At 34.3% G+C, this 19,567-nt stretch overlaps 1 protein-coding gene across 2 annotated transcripts in view; it reads left to right on the forward strand.

Moving 5' to 3' along the window:
• The window catches only part of LOC110092710 (putative glucuronosyltransferase PGSIP8), an 18,715-nt gene extending 960 nt beyond the window's left edge, over nt 1-17,755 (forward strand). The window contains exons 1-5 of one of the 2 annotated variants that reach the window (XM_020817367.2): nt 10,777-11,322; nt 13,271-13,526; nt 15,869-16,070; nt 16,425-16,572; nt 16,791-17,755. In XM_020817367.2, coding sequence (XP_020673026.1) covers nt 11,051-11,322; nt 13,271-13,526; nt 15,869-16,070; nt 16,425-16,572; nt 16,791-17,334 — 1,422 coding nt within the window. In that variant the 5' untranslated portion in view covers nt 10,777-11,050 and the 3' untranslated portion in view covers nt 17,335-17,755. Of the gene's footprint in view, nt 1-10,776; nt 11,323-13,270; nt 13,527-15,868; nt 16,071-16,424; nt 16,573-16,790 lie in introns of those variants that run through there. The other variant, XM_020817368.2, reaches the window with a different exon arrangement.
• The last annotated feature ends 1,812 nt before the right edge of the window (nt 17,756-19,567 follow it).

A 19,567-nucleotide genomic window follows, 5' to 3' on the forward strand; every position in this document is an offset into this window, starting at 1 on the left:
ACGAATCTTTTCCTGAAGTAGTTTTGCGACCTTTTAAAGAAACCTAAGATTTCTCTTACTTCGACAATCTTGTTTCCCCTTAGACTTTTTTTTTTCAGAATTTTTTTATTTATTTATGCGGTAAGTTATTTTCTTGATGTTCGTTTTTTTTTAATTTCTGCATCTTTGATGGATCCCCGCGAAGCTTAAGCCCGATGAAAACCTTTTCGTCATTTACTTAACGTAGATTGTACTGATTATGTCCCGGTGTTCGGATTCTCTTCGCTGCATATCGCTTTCTTCTTCTCGATCAGCCAACAGGGTTAGTTCAGGATTTTTTTTTCTTCTTTAAGCTAGAATTCGGATTTTATTTTTGCTTTGGTTTTTTAAAAAAAGTGGAAAATATGGCTGAGTCTGATCTAACGTTGATATGTGCGGGCAAGCCGGCCGGTTGGAGCTGAATGGTTGTTGATCAATTTGTCTTCTTCCCGTTTTCTTTTTTCCGGGTGTATTATCGAGATTTAGATTTTAGGGAGTTTTTTCCAAGGAAGACGACGAATCTTTTACTGGAGTAGTTTCAGATGATTTTGTGGTTCGAGCTTTTCATTTTTTCCGTCGTTTTTGTTTGTTTATCCAGTAATTTGACTCTCCCAAAAAAAAAAAAAAGAATTCTCCCAGTAATTTGACTGAAAGTTTCGCTTTGATGATTTTTTATTGCTTCCCGTTCTAAAGAGTTTACTTGAGAACCCTTCCCATTATGGGAAGGGAAAATGCTTTTGAGTTTTTTTTCCCCTATAGCAGATTTCATTTTTTCACATGATTTTTTTCCTTTTTTAGACCAGCAGAAGCAGCTTCTGCATGTTAGCTTTTTTTACTGCCCACTCCTGGGAAGATTTGAAATATCTCAGTAAAAAACTATGATATCCAATAAGGTTCTTAAAGAAAAAAATTTTGATGATATATATATTTTTTTGTAACCTATTGCCATTTTTGTTTTTGCCAGCTTAAAGCTGTATATTCCACGCCTGAACTCATATTGGATTATACTGCTGTAGCTTTAACTAGCCAGGCTTATGAGGAGACATGGATGCACGTTTCGTTGTTCTTATGCGGCTTGGCATGGAGCCAACGGAATAAAATTAATCAGCAAGTGGCCATTCATTTATGTTTTATTGTATCAGATGTTAGGTTGTCAACCGAATGAACCATACGTTTTTTATTGTTTTGAATGAAAATAAAATCTAGAGTAGCAAGGCATGGCCTGGTCTACATCAAAGAGTTAAACTTGATTGTGGAGGGTTGTCTGTTAGCATTGAAGAAATACCTAAGATTTAATGGTTTACCTTTTAGATTTGTGATATCTCTTAGGCTTCATTTGGACGGCTTTCTTCCTGGTTCTTAAAGTGGCTTTCTAGAGTAACAAAAATTTAACTTTTGTGCTAGAAAGCTGCTTTAAGAAGCAGGAAGAAAGCCGCCCCAAATGAAGCCTTACACTAACACATTGTTGCTGTACGTTGTGGAACTTCGTTTCATTCATTATGTAATAAAAGTCTTAAGGGATTACTTTGGTAGTCTAGAAATCTGTTTGGCCTTTGTTAAAGAGATTTTCATTGTTTATGTTAACAGGAAGGAGGATGGGTGTAAGGTGGTGGCAGTAGAGAACTTGAAGAATCCATATGAGCAGCAGAAGAACTTTAATGTTCGATTCAAACTAACACTAAATAAGCTTTATGCATGGAGCTTAGTGGATTATGACCGAGTTTTTGTATGTTGGATTTCTGACAACCTATTCCTTCAAAAAAACTGATGAACTCTTCAATGTGGTCAGTTTTGTTGCCGTTTTCATCAATCCATGTATCTTCCACACTGGTCTCTTTGTCCTCCAGGTAAGTCTTCCGATTGCGTCTTTTTATTAAAACATAAGTGAGAAAAGTTTTAAGTGTTTTTTTTTTCTTTTATGCCAAGGGGTCCACTCTCATTAAGTTATATATTTGGATGTAACAAACACATTCTTGTAGAATGAAAAGGAATTGCTATGGCATGTTAAATTTGTTTGTTTAGTTAGAGAATTTTATGCATGTGGGCTGAACTGGCATACCTTTTGGCTTAACTACTTCCTTTTCACCATGATCTTACTTTTTCAAATGCTTACTTCATACTTCCTGCTGATTTAGTTTATCCTATGCTTTCATGCAAACGAGAATTGCCCTCCTACCATATTATAATTTTTCATAAGTAATTTTCTTAATTTCTACCAGGAAATTTGATATACTACCCTTTGTATCAAAATTGTGAATTAATTTAATTGAATTCATCAACAATGTATTTTACATTGTTGTGAAGGTTCATTATCATGCAAGTATGACTGCTAAGTTGGTCTTTTTTAGGTTTTATTTTGCTCAAGGCACTCCTTGAAAGTTTATATCTAAAAAGAATTCTATCTGAATTCCTGACTTGTTTAACTAAGAGTTCAATAAATCTGAATGTTTGTGCAATGTTTAGTCTGTATTGCATGCTTATCTGGAATCAACGTTTGTTAAACGGGCAAGTCATGTTAGTAGAAGATCAAAGTTGTTCATGATACAAAAAGAATTGTAACCATTATTTACTTTAGATGAAATATAACAATAGCATGATTTCTAGTGGTCAAATACAAAAAATATTCTTACAATGCCAGTAGAATTTATATTCCTATTTGACTTGGGGAATTAAGTGCTTCAGCTGTTTTAGAATTAATTTGCTTTGGACATGAAATTGTTCTTTTGAACAGGAAGGTTTCATACAGTAACGATGCGTTTGAAATTGAAGTATAGAAAAGCATTATAGTTCAGGAAAAAAGGTATACTTTGATCTAGTCATTGAAGGAAATACTTGTTGTAGCAGATTAACAGTACCTATTTTGTAAATTGAAGATCAACTTAATTGGGTGAGAAGAAATATGAGTAAATATTTTTTGGCATGTAAATGATTTGTCTAGATTAGAAGAAAGCTTAGAGAATTCTATTTTAAAATATTATATATTTTAATAATATTAATAAAAAGAACAAATCTTACCTATCGCTCTTGGTCTTCTCTGCCTTCCTTGCTTGTTCAATCTCCCTTGCTCCCTTATCTTTCCTTACCCTTTCTCTCTATTTATTTCCTTCTTTTTCTTCTTCCGCTCGGCATGGTATCCTTCGGGCTAAAGCTTCTATTTGATCATTTGATTCCACTGGAATGATTAAATTGAAGTTATTTCCCATGAGGAGTCGCTTCCTTTCACTCCTGCAAGCGATTCTCATTCGATTACACGATCCAACCTCGCTAGACCCTTCCACACTCGTGTGCAGTCCGTTCGGCCCACTCAGTTTGTCGTTTGATCGCTTGCTTCGCTTGGTTGCGTATTAGATAAGGCCGGTTCCGTTGAACTCGCTGACCCGTTCTTTCAACTAATTTGCCTTGTCAAAGATAATTTCATATATTTCATCATCATTAATGTGTTCCATATTATTCACTGCTTATAGCATGTAAATATTGATTATAGTAAATGTGAATTATGATTTTAACTATTTATACTTCATTAATGCAATGAATTAGCTTTGGATAATTATCGATCTGGATGATAAATGAATAGAATGAGATTAAAAAAAATAATCGTACAAAAATAAAAGCATACAAAAAAATTCTTTCACTTTAGAACTTAGGGCTTGATAATAATGCTAATTATCATTATCATGAAATTTATCATTAATTATACTATCCATTATTTCACAGGGTCATCAAGACAAGCATGATTTTAGACCTCCTATATTCATCCTCACATAGTTGAGGCTACCTCATCAGTTATATAGGAATGGTGTATTGTATTAGTTACTAAAGATATCTTTGGGTGAGGAGGGATTCCTATGTGATGATGTTTGAAGACTAATCACCCCTATAAGTGTCCAATGATAAAGGTGTAGGACAAAGTTGTGTAGAACAACTAAGCCCTATTTGCATCTAATGATTAAGGTGTAAGCTTGTTGATTTGACAAGCACGACATGTATAAGATATTATTTATAAATTAAATAAGTAAAATAATATATTCTATATTAATTGTACTACCTATTGATTTTTGTTTCTTATATTATTAATGTGAAATAAACCTTGAGCCACTATAATCACACTGTCGACAAGATTTATGCTCAAGGTTTTCAAAACAGGATCGAACTATGAATCGACCATTTTGCTGGTTTTAATACTTCCCAAAATTGGTGTTGAACTGGTCAGCTCGGCGGTCTGATCTGGAAACCGGTGAACTGGTGTCGGTTTTAAAAAACTGTTCCGAACGCATCCCGAGTTGTAAGATTAGGATCGAACATATCTGAGTGAAGTGAAGAATAAAAACCTAATTAAATTGCCTGACCCGTTTGCTAACCTCGTTCGCTCCCTATTCGCTCTCGTCTCCTCTGCCCTCTCTGCGCTCACGTGAGCCGACGAAGATTGTCATTCACGGCATTTGATCTTGCGAACTGGACTCGACGAGCGTCGTTATTCTTCTTCAGCATTCTCTTCTCCTATTTCACCATTATTCATCTGATTGTTTGGACTCGAAGAAGCTCTCTGCCTTTGCGTGAATAGATGTAAGTTTTTTTCATTTTGGAAGTTTTTTTTTCATTTATTTTTATTTTAACTGTTTGTGAAGGATGAGGAAGAAACATGTAGTACTATAGTTGACCATTTTTCCTTTTTGTTGATTGAATTTCAATGACCTGATCTCTTCAACTAAGCCTATTGTCTTAATAAGTGCCATTACTGAGCATTCTTACACATCTTGTAATTGATTGGAATTATGAGAAGCAATATGTTTTGCTCATTATACATATTGCAGTACACGAAATAATCAAAATTTGGTTGTTTGCAATGAGACTGTTAGGGTCCCAATTACACTTGATTTGTCTTGTGCGCAACAATTCAGTGTTTGGGTATGAGCAAAAGCACTTATATGTGCTTTTGATTTTAGATTTCTGAGACAATACTCCTATTAAGGCAACCATGACACTAATACATGTAATAAGATATCGGTTTCATTTGGAACGGCTTTCTTACTGTTTTTTAAAACAACTTTTTAGTACAAAAAAAATTAATTTTTATACTAAAAAGCTGCTTTAATAAGCAGTAAGAAAGCCGTCCCAAACGAAGCCTTCATAAATATCTTTTTTTTTATTAAATTTAGAATTTATATTTATTTTAAATGATTATAGTTTTTCAAGATCATATGCATATAATATTAATTATGTGAACTTGATTAATTTTATCATTGCAGAACATTATACATATGCAAGTAACACTTAAAACAACTTGTATATTTTCTCTAATTTTGATATCAAACTTTTTTTTTTTTTTTTCGAATATTACATTCAATGCAATTGCTTAAACCTATAAATATAGCTAATACCCGTTTTATAAATATTCCTAATGGCTTTAATTTATTACATTGATGGTAGATATATCATTGGCGCATGTAATGATGTTAGATACATATTTAAACAGACTCAAACTTTTATTATTTTGTATTAAACTTTGTGATTAAATAAGTTAATTTAATTTATATTATATTACTTGAAAAATAAAAAACACTTCTTATAATATCATAATAATACTTTTGACATGTTGGCTTGCTATAATACGAATAAATTATTAAATTGTGAGCAGTACATGGAGGGAGTGATTTGAATTATGAAGTCTTTTGTTTGACAAGCAGCCTTATTGGACAAGCAGCACTATATTTTAGTAGTTATCTTGTTAATTTAATTATACTGAGGTTTGGGTTTTATACTAATTGATTACAATTTTCTTTTAGCTATATTTCCACTCCGGCATCTTTTCCTCATAACGTGCAATAGAAATTAGATATTGCTTGGAATCATTTGAGTGAGTCCAGAAAAACTAATGGAAAGAAATAGTTTAGATGTCTTCATTGTGGGGTTGTTTACAAGGGTGAAGGGACTAATAGGATGAAACAACACCTAGCTGGGATCAAAGAAAATATTGATGCTTGTAAAAAGTCCCACATAATATTTGATATCAAATGTAAAAGAATCTAAATGAAATATCAAAGAGGAAGCAATAGAAACAAGAATATTTATAAGAAAGTGTAGCAATATTAGAAGGAGAAGCAGCAGAAGAAGAAGATAGAGGATCTTCTTCACTACCTAAATCTCATATCTCAAATGCACATCATACAAGTATTGATAAGGGAAAGAGGAAGATAGATGAGATTACTAATTTTTTTTGCACTGAGAACGAAACTTGGATCTCAACCATTACTGAAAAGTGTTATGACATCTAAAGATGTCATTTACCATATTGATTTAGCTGTAGCTAGAATGTTTAAAGTTAGTAATATATCCTTTAATGCTTTGAACTCATCTTTTGCATAGAAGACCATCGATGCCATAGCCCTGGTTAAGGAGAAGACCTAGTTGGAAAGAAATTATAAGGCCCGATGCAACTAGCTTTGCCACTACATTTTATGACATTGAGAAGTGTATACGATCCTAAACATGATATGCAAGCTTTGATAACAAGCAAGATGTATTATGATTCAAAGCTATTTAAAATAGTAAAAGGAAAGGAGGTGGTCGTTATTATTATGGAAGCACAGTTTTGGAATGACTGTCTTGTGATATCAACAATCGGACCTCTTATGAGATTGCTTAGAATTGTTGATGCTGATGAAAATCCCTCTCTGGGATACATGTATGATGGCATGTATAGAACTAGAAATGTTATAAAGGAAATATTCAAAAATGTGAAAATAATGTAGAGTCCTACACAAGTATAATAAAGAACAAATGGGATACTCAATTAAGATAAGGCATACACTCAACAACATGTTTCCTTGATCCTCGTTTCCATTATGATTGACAAAATTATTGCAATAAACCCAAAGTTATGCAATGTTTAGCTGGATTGATTGGAAATAAAGACATTTGTGCTAAACCTTCATTGACAATGAATGAGGTGAGGTTGTATCATCATAATTTGAAGAGTTTTGGAAGCTCACTTGCTCTAAAAATGGTGAAAGATATGCAGCTTGGTACAAACTTAATCCTACTTTTTAAAATTGACTTTCTAAAGTACAACTTAAATATATTATTATTATATGAATTGTAGATGAATGATGGAAGATGTTTGACTCTAGTGCACCAAACTTACAAAAATTAGATGTTTGAATTCTGAGTCAAACATCATCTTCTTCTGGATGTAAAAGAAACTTGAGTGTATTTAAATATTTTCATAGTAAAAGGTGAAATCACTTAGAACATTAAAGACTTAATGATTTTGTGTATGTATGATATAATCACAATTTCAGAAATAGATAATATATACTGCAATATTTCTTTCATTAATATTGCATATTATATGTATCAATTATCAAGTTTTCTTTTAACTTTGTAAACTGCAGCTTGAAAGGAGAAATTATTATCTTTAAGATTTTACAAGCATTGAAATCGTTGACTTTTGGGTGCTTGATGAAGAGTCTGCTGCAGAACTTAATCTGGAGAACTTGGAGGAAGAAATTTCTAGAGAGGATGCATTTCCTCCTACTAAAGAATCTAATATAGTTTCTACAAGACCATCTCAAGGTATGTTTAGAATTGAATTTAATTTATTTTTCATTTATAGTTCGCTCATAAATATCACTTGAAATATGTAGGTGATGATGAAGAAGTGGTAGAATGTGAGGAAGTTGGCGCATTTGAGGTGGAATGTTACAGTGGAGGAGGATTTAAGGATGTATTATTAGATGATACAAATCTAGGAGTTTATTAAATTATTAGGCTTTTTGAGTGAATGATTATACATAATTTTTTGTTTGTTTTAAACATTTATTTTAATAACATGAATATGCTATTTGTATTGCATCTCTTATTGGGTGTTAATTTTCATTTCATTTCATTTATAAAACAACTACTAGAGAAAACAAAATGAATATTTCAAAGAAAATTTAGAGGAGAAATTATGAAGAGGTATTTTACTCATTATTTTATGTCTTTAATTTTCAAAATAATATATAGTGCACTATTTTATATATTTCTTAATTTTCTATTTTGATATATGTTTTAATTCATTTTCTTTTTTTCATATCAATTTTTAAAAATTTCACATGCTACACATGCTAGAGAAAGAGAACTTAAGATGATATGCATTCCTCAAAACTTAACACATAATAGAGCTGGTTAAAAGATATGTATTCCTCACCTAATGCAATATCATTTGGTCATCCTGTGCGGGAATCCAGAGCTACGGGATGCCAGATCATCTCGTGCAGGAACCTGGAGCCACAAGTGTGTCATTTGCTGATGCTTTTTGAATTACAATTAATATCTATTTATTAGTTTAGCTATAAATATTGCTCAAGTTGTTTGTGAAATATTTGCTTATATTTTATAGACTCAGTTGTTTCCACATTTAAGTGCTTTGATTAGTTTTATATGAAAATAAAACTTAGAGTGATGGTATTACATGAAAATTTTTTCTCATTCATTTTATAATTTTTAATAATATTATTATTTATTATGTCATCCGATTCAACTCCGGATCGACCAATCCACTGTGAACCTCTTCTTCTTCCGATTTACTATTCGGTTTGATTTTTAAAACCTTGTTTATGCTAGTTTGAGAAATGATGTGCCTTATACACTGATCAATATTTTGTTTTATTTAATTATATGTACACTATACAACAACAACATCAAGATTTTATCCCACTATGTGGGGTCGGCTACATGAATCATTTTTCTCTATTATGTCCTATTAAAAGTCAAATTCTCATTTAAATCTAATAAAAAAAAGATAATTTCTAATATTTTCTAACCAAGTTTTTTTAGGTCTATCTCTACATTTCTAACCAAGTTTTTTTAGGTCTATCTCTACATTTCTAACCAAGTTTTTTTAGGTCTACCTCTACCTTTCTTAACCTAAGTCAAATCTAATACCTCTACTTTCCTAACCGGGTCATTGGAAGGCCATCATTTTATGTGACCAAACCATCTAAGGTGACTCTCTTTAATCTTATCTTCCATTATTGCTACTCCAACCTTTTAACGTATATACTCATTTTGTATCCTATATCTAAGGGTAAAGCCACTCATCCACATGAGAATATTCATCTATGCAACACTCAACTTAGTATTATGCTTCTCTTTTAATGGCTAACATTCAACACCATAAATCATTGCAGGTCTCACCACCATCTTATAGAATTTTCCCTTAAGTTTGAGGGGGAGTTTCCTATCACAAAAAAAGTCTGATGCATTCCTCCACTTCAACCATCCAACTTGAATTCTGCTGATAATATCCACATCTATTTCACCATCACTTTAAACAATATATCCAAGATATCTACAATGTGTACTCTTATTAATGACTTGATCGCCCAAAGTTTCAATCCCATCACTAGGTCTATTACTACTAAAATTATACTATATATATTCAATTTTAGATCTACTCAAGCGAAAACCTTTCGACTCTAAGGTTGACCTCCATAATTCAAGCTTACCTTCAACTCCCTCTCTAGTCTTATCAACAAGAAGAATATCATTAGCAAAAAGCATACACCAAGGTATATCCTCTTGCAAATGTCTAGTGAGAGCATCCTTGACTAAAGTAAAAAGATATGGACTTAAGGCTGTCCTCGATACGATCCAACCGAAATATGAAAATACTTTATCAAACCTCTTTGTGTTTGAACATAAGTAAAAGCTCCTACATATCTATCATTAATGATTTGAATATAAGCTTTATTAACTCCTTTTTAAGAACTCTCCATAACTGTTCTCTTGGAACTTTATCATATGTTTTCTCTAAATCAATAAATATCATATATATTTCCTCCTTATTCTCTCTAAATTTCTTCATCAAACCTCTCAATAAATGTATGTCTTTCATAGTATACCTACCCGACATGAATCCAAATTGATTTTAAGAAACATTAGTATCACACCGCAACCTAGACTCCATAACTCGCTCTCATAGTGTTAAAGTATTACACATTAACTTAATTCCTCTATAATTCGCACAATCTTGTGCATCAAATTTATTCTTAAAAATAGAAATTAACACACACATTCTCCACTCATCTGACATCTTTTTAGTCTTCAAAACAATATTAATAAATTGTAAGCTAAGAAATTCCTTCATCTCCTAAGCATTTACATATCTCTATTGGAATATCATTAGATCCAACTGCTTTTTCACGCTTTATTTTCTTTAAAGACTCTAACTTCGATTTTTCTAATATGTCGATAAAAATGAAATTCGTTATTTTCATTTAGGGTGCTAAGGTCACTAAAATTCAATCATATTTTCATATTCTTCATTAAAAAGCTATGTACACTATCAATATATATTAAATTGCCTTATCTAAGATGATTTCATATATTTCATAATTATTAATATGTATTCCAAATTATTGACTGCTTATAGGATAATGATAAATCATATTAATAAAAATTTTCAAGCATCATATCAATAAAAGCCCTAAAGTTAACATGAACATGCTTAATCTTTATTATTTCTTAAAACATTAAGTTTTATTTGATAGTGTTCTTTAAAAAAATATTAATTTACAATATTATTAAAGAAATGGATCCAAAATGTAAATTTCCCAAAACACGGCGCGCATCACAATATCCGAGGCGATTATCCAGCCGGTCCGCGCCGATCGGAACCGAGTCAGCCGAGATATTTTCATTTTTTATTTCATTTTATTTTTATCTACCGCGTTTTTTTATTTTTTTGTTTTTTATTTTATTTTACTGGTTCTTCTTCGCCACAATAACTCCACCAGCAACAAAGCAGATCCTCCTCTCTAGGGCACTCTTCGCGCATCACTTTGCCCGTTAACACTATAGAAAAGTAGCGCACTTTCTTCTTCTCGTCCTCGCTTTCCTTATCCCGTCCTGCTCATCGTCAAAACGCGCTCCTTTTTTGTCTCTGAATCTTTTTCCATCCAATCTCCGATCTTCAGCCGCAATGCACACCGTCCGCATCCAGAAGGGGCAATCCGATCTGTTTTAAAGCGTAGTTATTGTGCTCAAGATAATGGAGGAACGGCGGAGATTTGTTTGGTCTGTGCTGATGGTGTTGTTGTTGGCTATGATAGCTTGGGGGGCGGTGGAAGGTGATGCGGTACCTGCGGTGGAAGGTAGGAAACGTAACGCGTATGCTGCGATGATGTACATGGGGACGCCGAGGGACTACGAGTTCTATGTGGCGACCAGGGTGATGATGAGATCACTTGTGAAGCTTAAGGTCGATGCCGATCTTGTCGTCATTGCTTCTGTTGATGTCCCAATCGAATGGGTTCAGACTCTGTATGTATACGATCTTTCTCTTCTTTTTCTTGATTTATTCATTGAGGTGTTTCATTGATTCAGTTGAGGATTATTCCTCTTTAAGCGTGAAAGAAATTAGGCTTCAACTTCGCATTTAAAGCCGGAGGAATTGAGACTTTTCGGAATTTTATTTTGTAATTTAACTGGGAAATCTGACCTTATGTGGTTGGGATCGTAGGGATGAGCCTGCTGGTTCGAGCTGGATGGTAACTGATCAATTGGGTAATTCTTGTTTTGTTTTTCTTATGGATTATTGAGATTTTGGGAGTTATTTTCAACGAAGATGACGAATCTTTTCCTGAAGTAGTTTTGCGACCTTTTAAAGAAACCTAAGATTTCTCTTACTTCGACAATCTTGTTTCCCCTTAGACTTTTTTTTTCAGAATTTTTTTATTTATTTATGCGGTAAGTTATTTTCTTGATGTTCGTTTTTTTTTTAATTTCTGCATCTTTGATGGATCCCCCGCGAAGCTTAAGCCCGATGAAAACCTTTTCGTCATTACTAACGTAGATGTACTGATTTTATGGTCCCGGTGTTCGGATTCTCTTCGCTGCATATCGCTTTCTTCTTCCTCGATCAGCCAACAAGGGTTAGTTTAGGATTTTTTTTTCTTCTTTAAGCTAGAATTCGGATTTTATTTTGCTTTTGGTTTTTTAAAAAAAGTGGAAATATTGGCTGAGGTCTGATCTAACGGTTGATATTGTGCGGGCAAGCCGGCCGGTTGGAGCTGAATGGTTGTTGATCAATTTGTCTTCTTCCCGTTTTCTTTTTTCCGGGTGTATTATCGAGATTTAGATTTTAGGGAGTTTTTTTCCAAGGAAGACGACGAATCTTTTACTGGAGTAGTTTCAGATGATTTTGTGGTTCTGTTAGCTGTTCATTTTTTCCGTCGTTTTTGTTTGTTTATCCTGTAATTTGACTCTCCCAAAAAAAAAAAAAAAAAAAAAAAAAAGAATTCTCCCAGTAATTTGACTGGAAAGTTCGCTTTGATGATTTTTTATTGCTTCCCGTTTCTAAAGAGTTTTACTTGAGAACCCTTCCCATTATGGGAAGGGAAAATGCTTTTGAGATTTTTTTTTTCCCCTATAGCAGATTTCATTTTTTTCACATGATTTTTTTCCTTTTTTAGACCAGCAGAAGCAGCTTCTTGCATGTTAGCCTTTTTTACTGCCCACTCCTGGGAATATTTGAAATATCTCAGTAAAAAAACTATGATATCCAACAAGGTTCTTAAAGAAAAAATTTTGATGATATATATATATTTTTTTGTAACCTATGCCATTTTTGTTTTTGCCAGCTTAAAGCTGTATATTCCACGCCTGAACTCATATTAGGATTATACTGCTGTAGCTTTTAACTAGCCAGGCTTATGAGAGACATGGATGCACGTTTCGTTGTTCTTATGCTGCTTGGCATGGAGGCCAACGAGATAAAATTAATCAGCAAGTGGCCATTCATTTATGTTTTATTGTATCAGAATGTTAGGTTGTCAACCGAATGAACCATACGTTTTTTATTTGTTTTGAATGAAAATAAAATCTAGAGTAGCAAGGCATGGCCTGGTCTACATCAAAGAGTTAAACTTGATTGTGGATGGGTTGTCCTGGTTAGCATTGAAGAAATACCTAAGGATTTAATGGTTTACCTTTTAGATGTTGTGACTCTTAGGCTTCATTTGGGACGGCTTTCTTCCTGCTTCTTAAAGTGGCGTTCTAGTACAAAAAATTTAACTTTTGTGCTAGAAAGCTGCTTTAAGAAGCAGGAAGAAAGCCGCCCCAAATGAAGCCTTACACTAACACATTGTTGCTGTACGTTGTGGAACTTCGTTTCATTCATTATGTAATAAAAGTCTTAAGGGATTACTTTGGTAGTCTAGAAATCTGTTTGGCCTTTTGTTAAAGAGATTTTCATTGTTTATGTTAACAGGAAGGAGGATGGGGTGAAGGTGGTGGCAGTAGAGAACTTGAAGAATCCATATGAGCAGCAGAAGAACTTTAATGTTCGATTCAAACTAACACTAAATAAGCTTTATGCATGGAGCTTAGTGGATTATGACCGAGTTGTTATGTTGGATTCTGACAACCTATTCCTTCAAAAAACTGATGAACTCTTTCAATGTGGTCAGTTTTGTGCCGTTTTCATCAATCCATGTATCTTCCACACTGGTCTCTTTGTCCTCCAGGTAAGTCTTCCGTATGCGTTCTTTATTAAAACATAAGTGAGAAAAGTTTTAAGTGTTTTTTTTTTCTTTTATGCCAAGGGGGTCCACTTCTCATTAAGTTATATATTTGGATGTAACAAACACATTCTTGTAGAATGAAAAGGAATTGCTATGGCATGTTAAATTTGTTTGTTTAGTTAGAGAATTTTATGCATGTGGGCTGAACTGGCTTACCTTTTGGCTTGAACTACTTCCTTTTTCACCATGATCTTACTTTTTTCAAATGCTTACTTCATACTTCCTGCTGATTTAGTTTATCCTATGCTTTCATGCAAACGAGAATTGCACTCCTACCATATTATAATTTTTTCATAAGTAATTTTCTTATTTCTACCAGGGAAATTTGTATATCTACCCTTTGTATCAAAATTGTGAATTAATTTAATTGAATTCATCAACAATGTATTTTACATTGTTTGTGAAGGTTCATTATCATGCAAGTATGACTGCTAAGTTGGTCTTTTTTAGGTTTTATTTTGCTCAAGGCACTCCTTGAAAGTTTATATCTAAAAGATTTTCTTATCTTGAATTCCTGACTTGTTTAACTAAGAGTTCAAATAAATCTGAATGTTTGTGCAATGTTTATCTGTATTGCATGCTTATCTGGAATCAACGTTTGTTAAACGGGCAAGTCATGTTAGTAGAAGATCAAAGTTGTTCATGATACAAAAAGAATTTGTAACCATTATTTACTTTAGATGAAATATAACAATAGCATGATTTCTAGTGGTCAATACAAAGAAATATTCTTACAATGCCAGTAGAATTTATATTCCTATTTGACTTGGGGAATTAAGTGCTTCAGCTGTTTTAGAATTAATTTGCTTTGGACATGAAATTGTTCTTTGAACAGGAAGGTTTCATACAGTAACGATGCTTTTGAAATTTGAAGTATAAGAAAAGCATTATAGGTTCAGGAAAAAAGGTATACTTGATCTAGTCATTGAAAGGAAATACTTGTTGGTAATGCAGATTAAACAGTACCTATTTTGTAAATTGAAGATCAACTTAATTGGGGTGAGAAGAAATATGAGTAAATATTTTTGGCATGTAAATGATTTTGTCTAGATTAGGGAAGAAAAGCTTAGAGAATGGCCAATATCAATCGTTATTCTCAATATTGAACTTCTTCCTGCATGAACATATTTGGATTTTCACCTGATTTTGTGGATTGAATGCTTTAATTGTATAAGCGCAGCAATTTGGTGGAACCACATGAGAAAGGATGTTATATTATTCAATTCGGTAATGAAACAGTCCCTTGTTTAGGCTTGAACTTGATTTGGATGTTGGTCTTTCAAAATAAAAGTAAATCAGAACTTTCTTAGCAAAAGATTATTTAAGAGGAAAGGTGCAGGCTGGTTGAAATTGTTGTGGAATACTTGATGAGGTGCATCGATCAAAAGTTTTCACCTTTGTAAACTTTTTTGTTTTTTTAACTGCCTTATTCGGTCAAGGAATACATTTTTGCTCGATCCCTCAATAAAATTGAATGGCAGGACAGAAAAAAACAGTTTAGACAAAGAATGGTAAAACAGTGTCTGGTTGTTGTAGTTATTAACATTTACCCCATTAGAAAAAGAGGTTACCAGAGCCAATCTTACATTTATATGAAGTGATCTTCAAATTCTCATCACTAGCTAGAAATTTGAGTTGGGTTGATATATGGATCGAGAAACTCTGACCTAGTAGGTATTGTACTACTCGGCAAGCTCTCACAAGAAATTTTGTGCTATCAATGCACAGATGTACAAATCTAGGTGATTCTCTAAGGTTTCGGTTGGGACAGCTTTCTTATTGTTTCTTAAAGCAGCTTTCTATAGTACAAAAAAATTAATTTTTAACTAAAAAGTTGGTTTAAGAAGCAATAAAAAAGCCGACCCAAACGAAACCTAAGTTAATCATCTCACTGCAATTTCATCAATTTTTGCTCTCAATGAAATTTCTGATTTCCAGTTTCAACAATATGGATAACACTTCTTTTCTTTTATTGGAATGTCTTAAACAAGTGGTTGTCTTGGGGGGTACTCAGTTTGAGTGCTTATAAATCATTAATATAACTAGGTCTGCAATTTTCTGCTTGCAAACTTAGCTTGTACTTAAAAGGGTCAAGTAATGTTTCTATATTTCCACATGGTCAAGCTTATGGACCGTTAACTTGCATTATGCTTGTTTATAGGTTCTATGTTTTCCTTACAGTTTCCAAGTAAATTCAAATCTTTTGCTTAAGATATCAATTCTCTATACTTGATCTCTTATAATTTGTCATGATTCTAACTCTTTTTCTCATTTTGGAACTGCAGCCTTCTCGGGATGTTTTTAACGACATGCTACATGAGTTGGAAGTGGTGCGGAGCAATCCAGATGGTGCAGACCAGGGCTTCCTTGCTAGTTACTTCCCGGATCTTCTTGACAAGCCTATGTTCCATCCACCTGTCAATGGTACAAAGCTTGATGGAACCTATCGTCTTCCATTGGGATACCAGATGGATGCTTCCTATTACTGTAAGCATGGCTATCCCCCTACTCTTCCCTTAGTTTATTATTGTTCTGCAAAGCGTCAGACAAATATTTATTTCAAAGTTGACCTTAGAGCCTTGCTTGCCATCCTTATGAAATAGGAATGCTTAAAAACAGCAACAAATTTCAATCCTAAACTGATAAGAATAGAGGTATTCAGAGGACAAACTAAACTTTTGATGAATGCCAACCACATCTTGCTGGGTTTCTTTTCTTTTTGGTTTATTTTGTTTGAAGATTTTCTGATATGTAACGGTTGAATTCCTAAAGATGTGTTCACCAAAATGCAATTTAAGCAAGAGCTGAGTAATTATATGGATGAGTTGTTTCCTGTTGCAGATCTCAAGCTCCGTTGGAGTATTCCATGTGGACCGAACAGCGTGATAACATTTCCTAGCGCACCATGGCTCAAACCTTGGTATTGGTGGTCCTGGCCAGTCCTGCCATTGGGGCTTTCATGGCATGAGCAGCGGCGGGAAAACGTTGGGTATGATGATACTTTCTCCCTATAAATTAAGGCTTCGTTTGGGACGACTTTCTTATTGCTTATTGACAGCTTTTTAGTACAAAAATTAAACCTTTTGTATTAGAAAACTGCTTTACGAAGTAAAAAAAAAGCCGTCCAAAATGAAGCCTAAGAATACTAGTTATCTTTTCTGCTTCAAGGGCTAATACCTTATTATGATTCCCATTGTAAACAATCAGATATGGTGCAGAACTTCCTGTCATGCTTATCCAAGCTGCAGTATACCTTGGAATCATAGCCGTGACGCGGTTAGCCCGTCCGAATCTGTCGAAGCTATGCTACAACCGAAGGCCGGAGAAGAGTCTTCTCTTCCTCCACTCCATACTCAAGGTTGCAGTCGCATGGTCCTTAATAGCGACATACACCGTTCCATTCTTTCTCATTCCCAGAACTGTCCATCCTGTTCTTGGCTGGTCAGTTTACTTGCTTGGTGCAGCAGCTCTTGCTTCCATTGCAATCAACTCATTTCTTCTCTCACCGCTCTCAGTCTTAACACCTTGGTTTGGCATATTGGGTGCTCTTGGAGTGATGGCTTTTCCATGGTACTCTGATGGCGTTGTAAGGGCACTGGCTGTTTTTGCATATTCGTTTTGCTGCGCTCCTGTAGTGTGGATACAATTGGTGAGGATGATGGGAAGCTTACATATGCTGCTCGAGCGGGAGGCTTTCTTCCCCAGATTGGGTGAAACTACTCTGATGTCTGAATTCAACAAACTATACTGAGATGTTTATGTGGAAAAGAAGCGTTTCTTATCTTTACTCATTCTAAGGCATTTGGCTATGGGGACATTATGTTAGTGAAGGAATATTGTTACTGCTTCTGATAAGCTGTCAGCCACATTTTGTTTAGGCAAGTGACAGTGCCAAGGCTGTGAGGTTGAATGGGTAAATGTATTTTATTCATTTTGCTGCTTCCTACTTTTATTTAGAAAGGGCTTATCATTTGTAAAGTTTGTGTTGATTCGGAGCTGGAAGCATATGATGTAAAAGGTAGCATCTTGATTTGAAGCACCGTCGGTCTCTCAGTGCTACCTATAAATCAAATTCTGCTTGTGGGGAATCGACTTTGAAAAGGTTAGGATTAACTATCTATGTATTTATGAAACTTATTTCATCTTATATTTTGATTCACAAGTTTTGAAATTATGATTGTTTGGTTCGTTATTTTACTTGAAATATGCTTGGAAGTTATTTTCTTGTGTCTAAACTATTTAGTGGGGCTGTCAAAATTGAATCACAAGTCAGGTTCGGGTCGGGTCAATTCTAATCTGACCCATTTTTTTTGAAAACGGGTCAGTTTTTCAGACCCGAACTTGGCCCACTTCGGGTTCGGGTCACGACCCGCAAGTCTTAAACCTCATTCCCCGTAAGGTTGTAACTCACATGCTTATTGAACCAAATCCAATAACTTCAGCGGCCCGGTCCTCTGACAGTGGCAGCGGCCATCGGCCAGGCAACAACAGCGGTCAGTTGGCGACACGACAACAAGTAGACGGGCAGATGCAACAACAGGCATGAGGGGTAGGCGACACAACTTGATGGGCAGGTGACTCGGGCAGGGGCGGTCAGAGTAGGCAAACACGTTTTTCTGGGTTTCCGGGTCAACCTGAATTTGACCCAATTTTTTAAACTGGTCGGTTTGTTGAGTTCGAACCGGCCCGTTTCGGGTCCGGGTTGATCCAAACCCGAAATCTTTATGTCAGATTCAACTCAGATTTTCGTGTCATGTTAAATATTGACACCTTTCACCTTTACTATTTAGTGAAGTCCAACACGAATGAATTTACTTTATAGTAGTTTGATTAAGGTTCCAAAATATAAGATGAAATAAGTTTATTGTGCGTTTTCTAGTGAGCTTGCTGCATGTGATTGATTCCAAAACATCATTAACAAGTCTCCTCTTCTGAAATCTATTGCTGTCTTCTCCAATAATCTTTTATTTGTAAAATTTATTCTGCTCATTTCTCCCAAAAAAAAATATATTTATATTCTGATGACGTGTAGGCTGTAGCCTTTGTTCTAGTGTACCTCATGCGCACAATTAATATTCGAGTAAATGCTCCCAGTAAATTTGACGTTAAGTGGAGCTGCATTGATAGTGATTGCTGGTCATTGGGATGCATGTACATCTGCATGAAAGTGAATCGGGAGATATTAGTCGTCTTTATCAATGGTGTTATCTATAATTTAAATTTTTATAGTTAAAATTTATAATTATAATTTTGCCCCTTGAAAATTTTAGGTAAATCTTTCTTTTTGCAGTCAGACATGTACGCTTTTTTCTCCTCGTACTATATAATTCCCAACTTGATCCAAAAGCTGGAGTCTGAAGCTCTCTGCTGTAATTATAACCTCTTGATTTGGATCACAGTCTCTCCCGGGAGTCTCAAAGGAGAGATTATAACATCGGGAGTGTGGACCCAAAGAACCGTTTGATTTTGTGATTGTGAACATTAAAAAACAGCGGCGAATAATAATTGCACTTTTATTACACTTTTAATTTTCACAGTCACACAAATTAACGGTTCTCCGGATCTAGACTCCGCATGTAATAATCTCTTCTCCGATAGGGGCTGTTTGGTTTTTATGAGGAAGGAATTATTTAAAAGTTTTTTAATAACGGTAAAACAAACTTTAGATGATTATTAATATTATTTTTAGTAGTTTAAAGTAAAATTAATATCGTATAAATGATGGTGGTTGTTGATGGTGAAGGGCGGCCGTGAGTGATGATAGGTGGCTTGTGATTGTGGGAAAATTATTTGGTCCAAACACCGGATGCAGAGGTACGTTCGATGTTCAATAAAATATTGACATGTGGAATCTATACGTGTCTATGAAATTTTAATTCAAGCGCATTAAAAGCGCAAGTAAAGTATAATAAAAATCACAGTCAAAATGTAGTCCACGTGCAAATTTAATTGGATATTCGGACCTATTTTTAGGTCTGGTGTCC

The sequence above is a fragment of the Dendrobium catenatum genome, unplaced genomic scaffold (assembly GCF_001605985.2).
Source record: "Dendrobium catenatum unplaced genomic scaffold, ASM160598v2 fragScaff_scaffold_612, whole genome shotgun sequence".
NCBI classification, from domain to species: Eukaryota; Viridiplantae; Streptophyta; class Magnoliopsida; order Asparagales; family Orchidaceae; genus Dendrobium; species Dendrobium catenatum.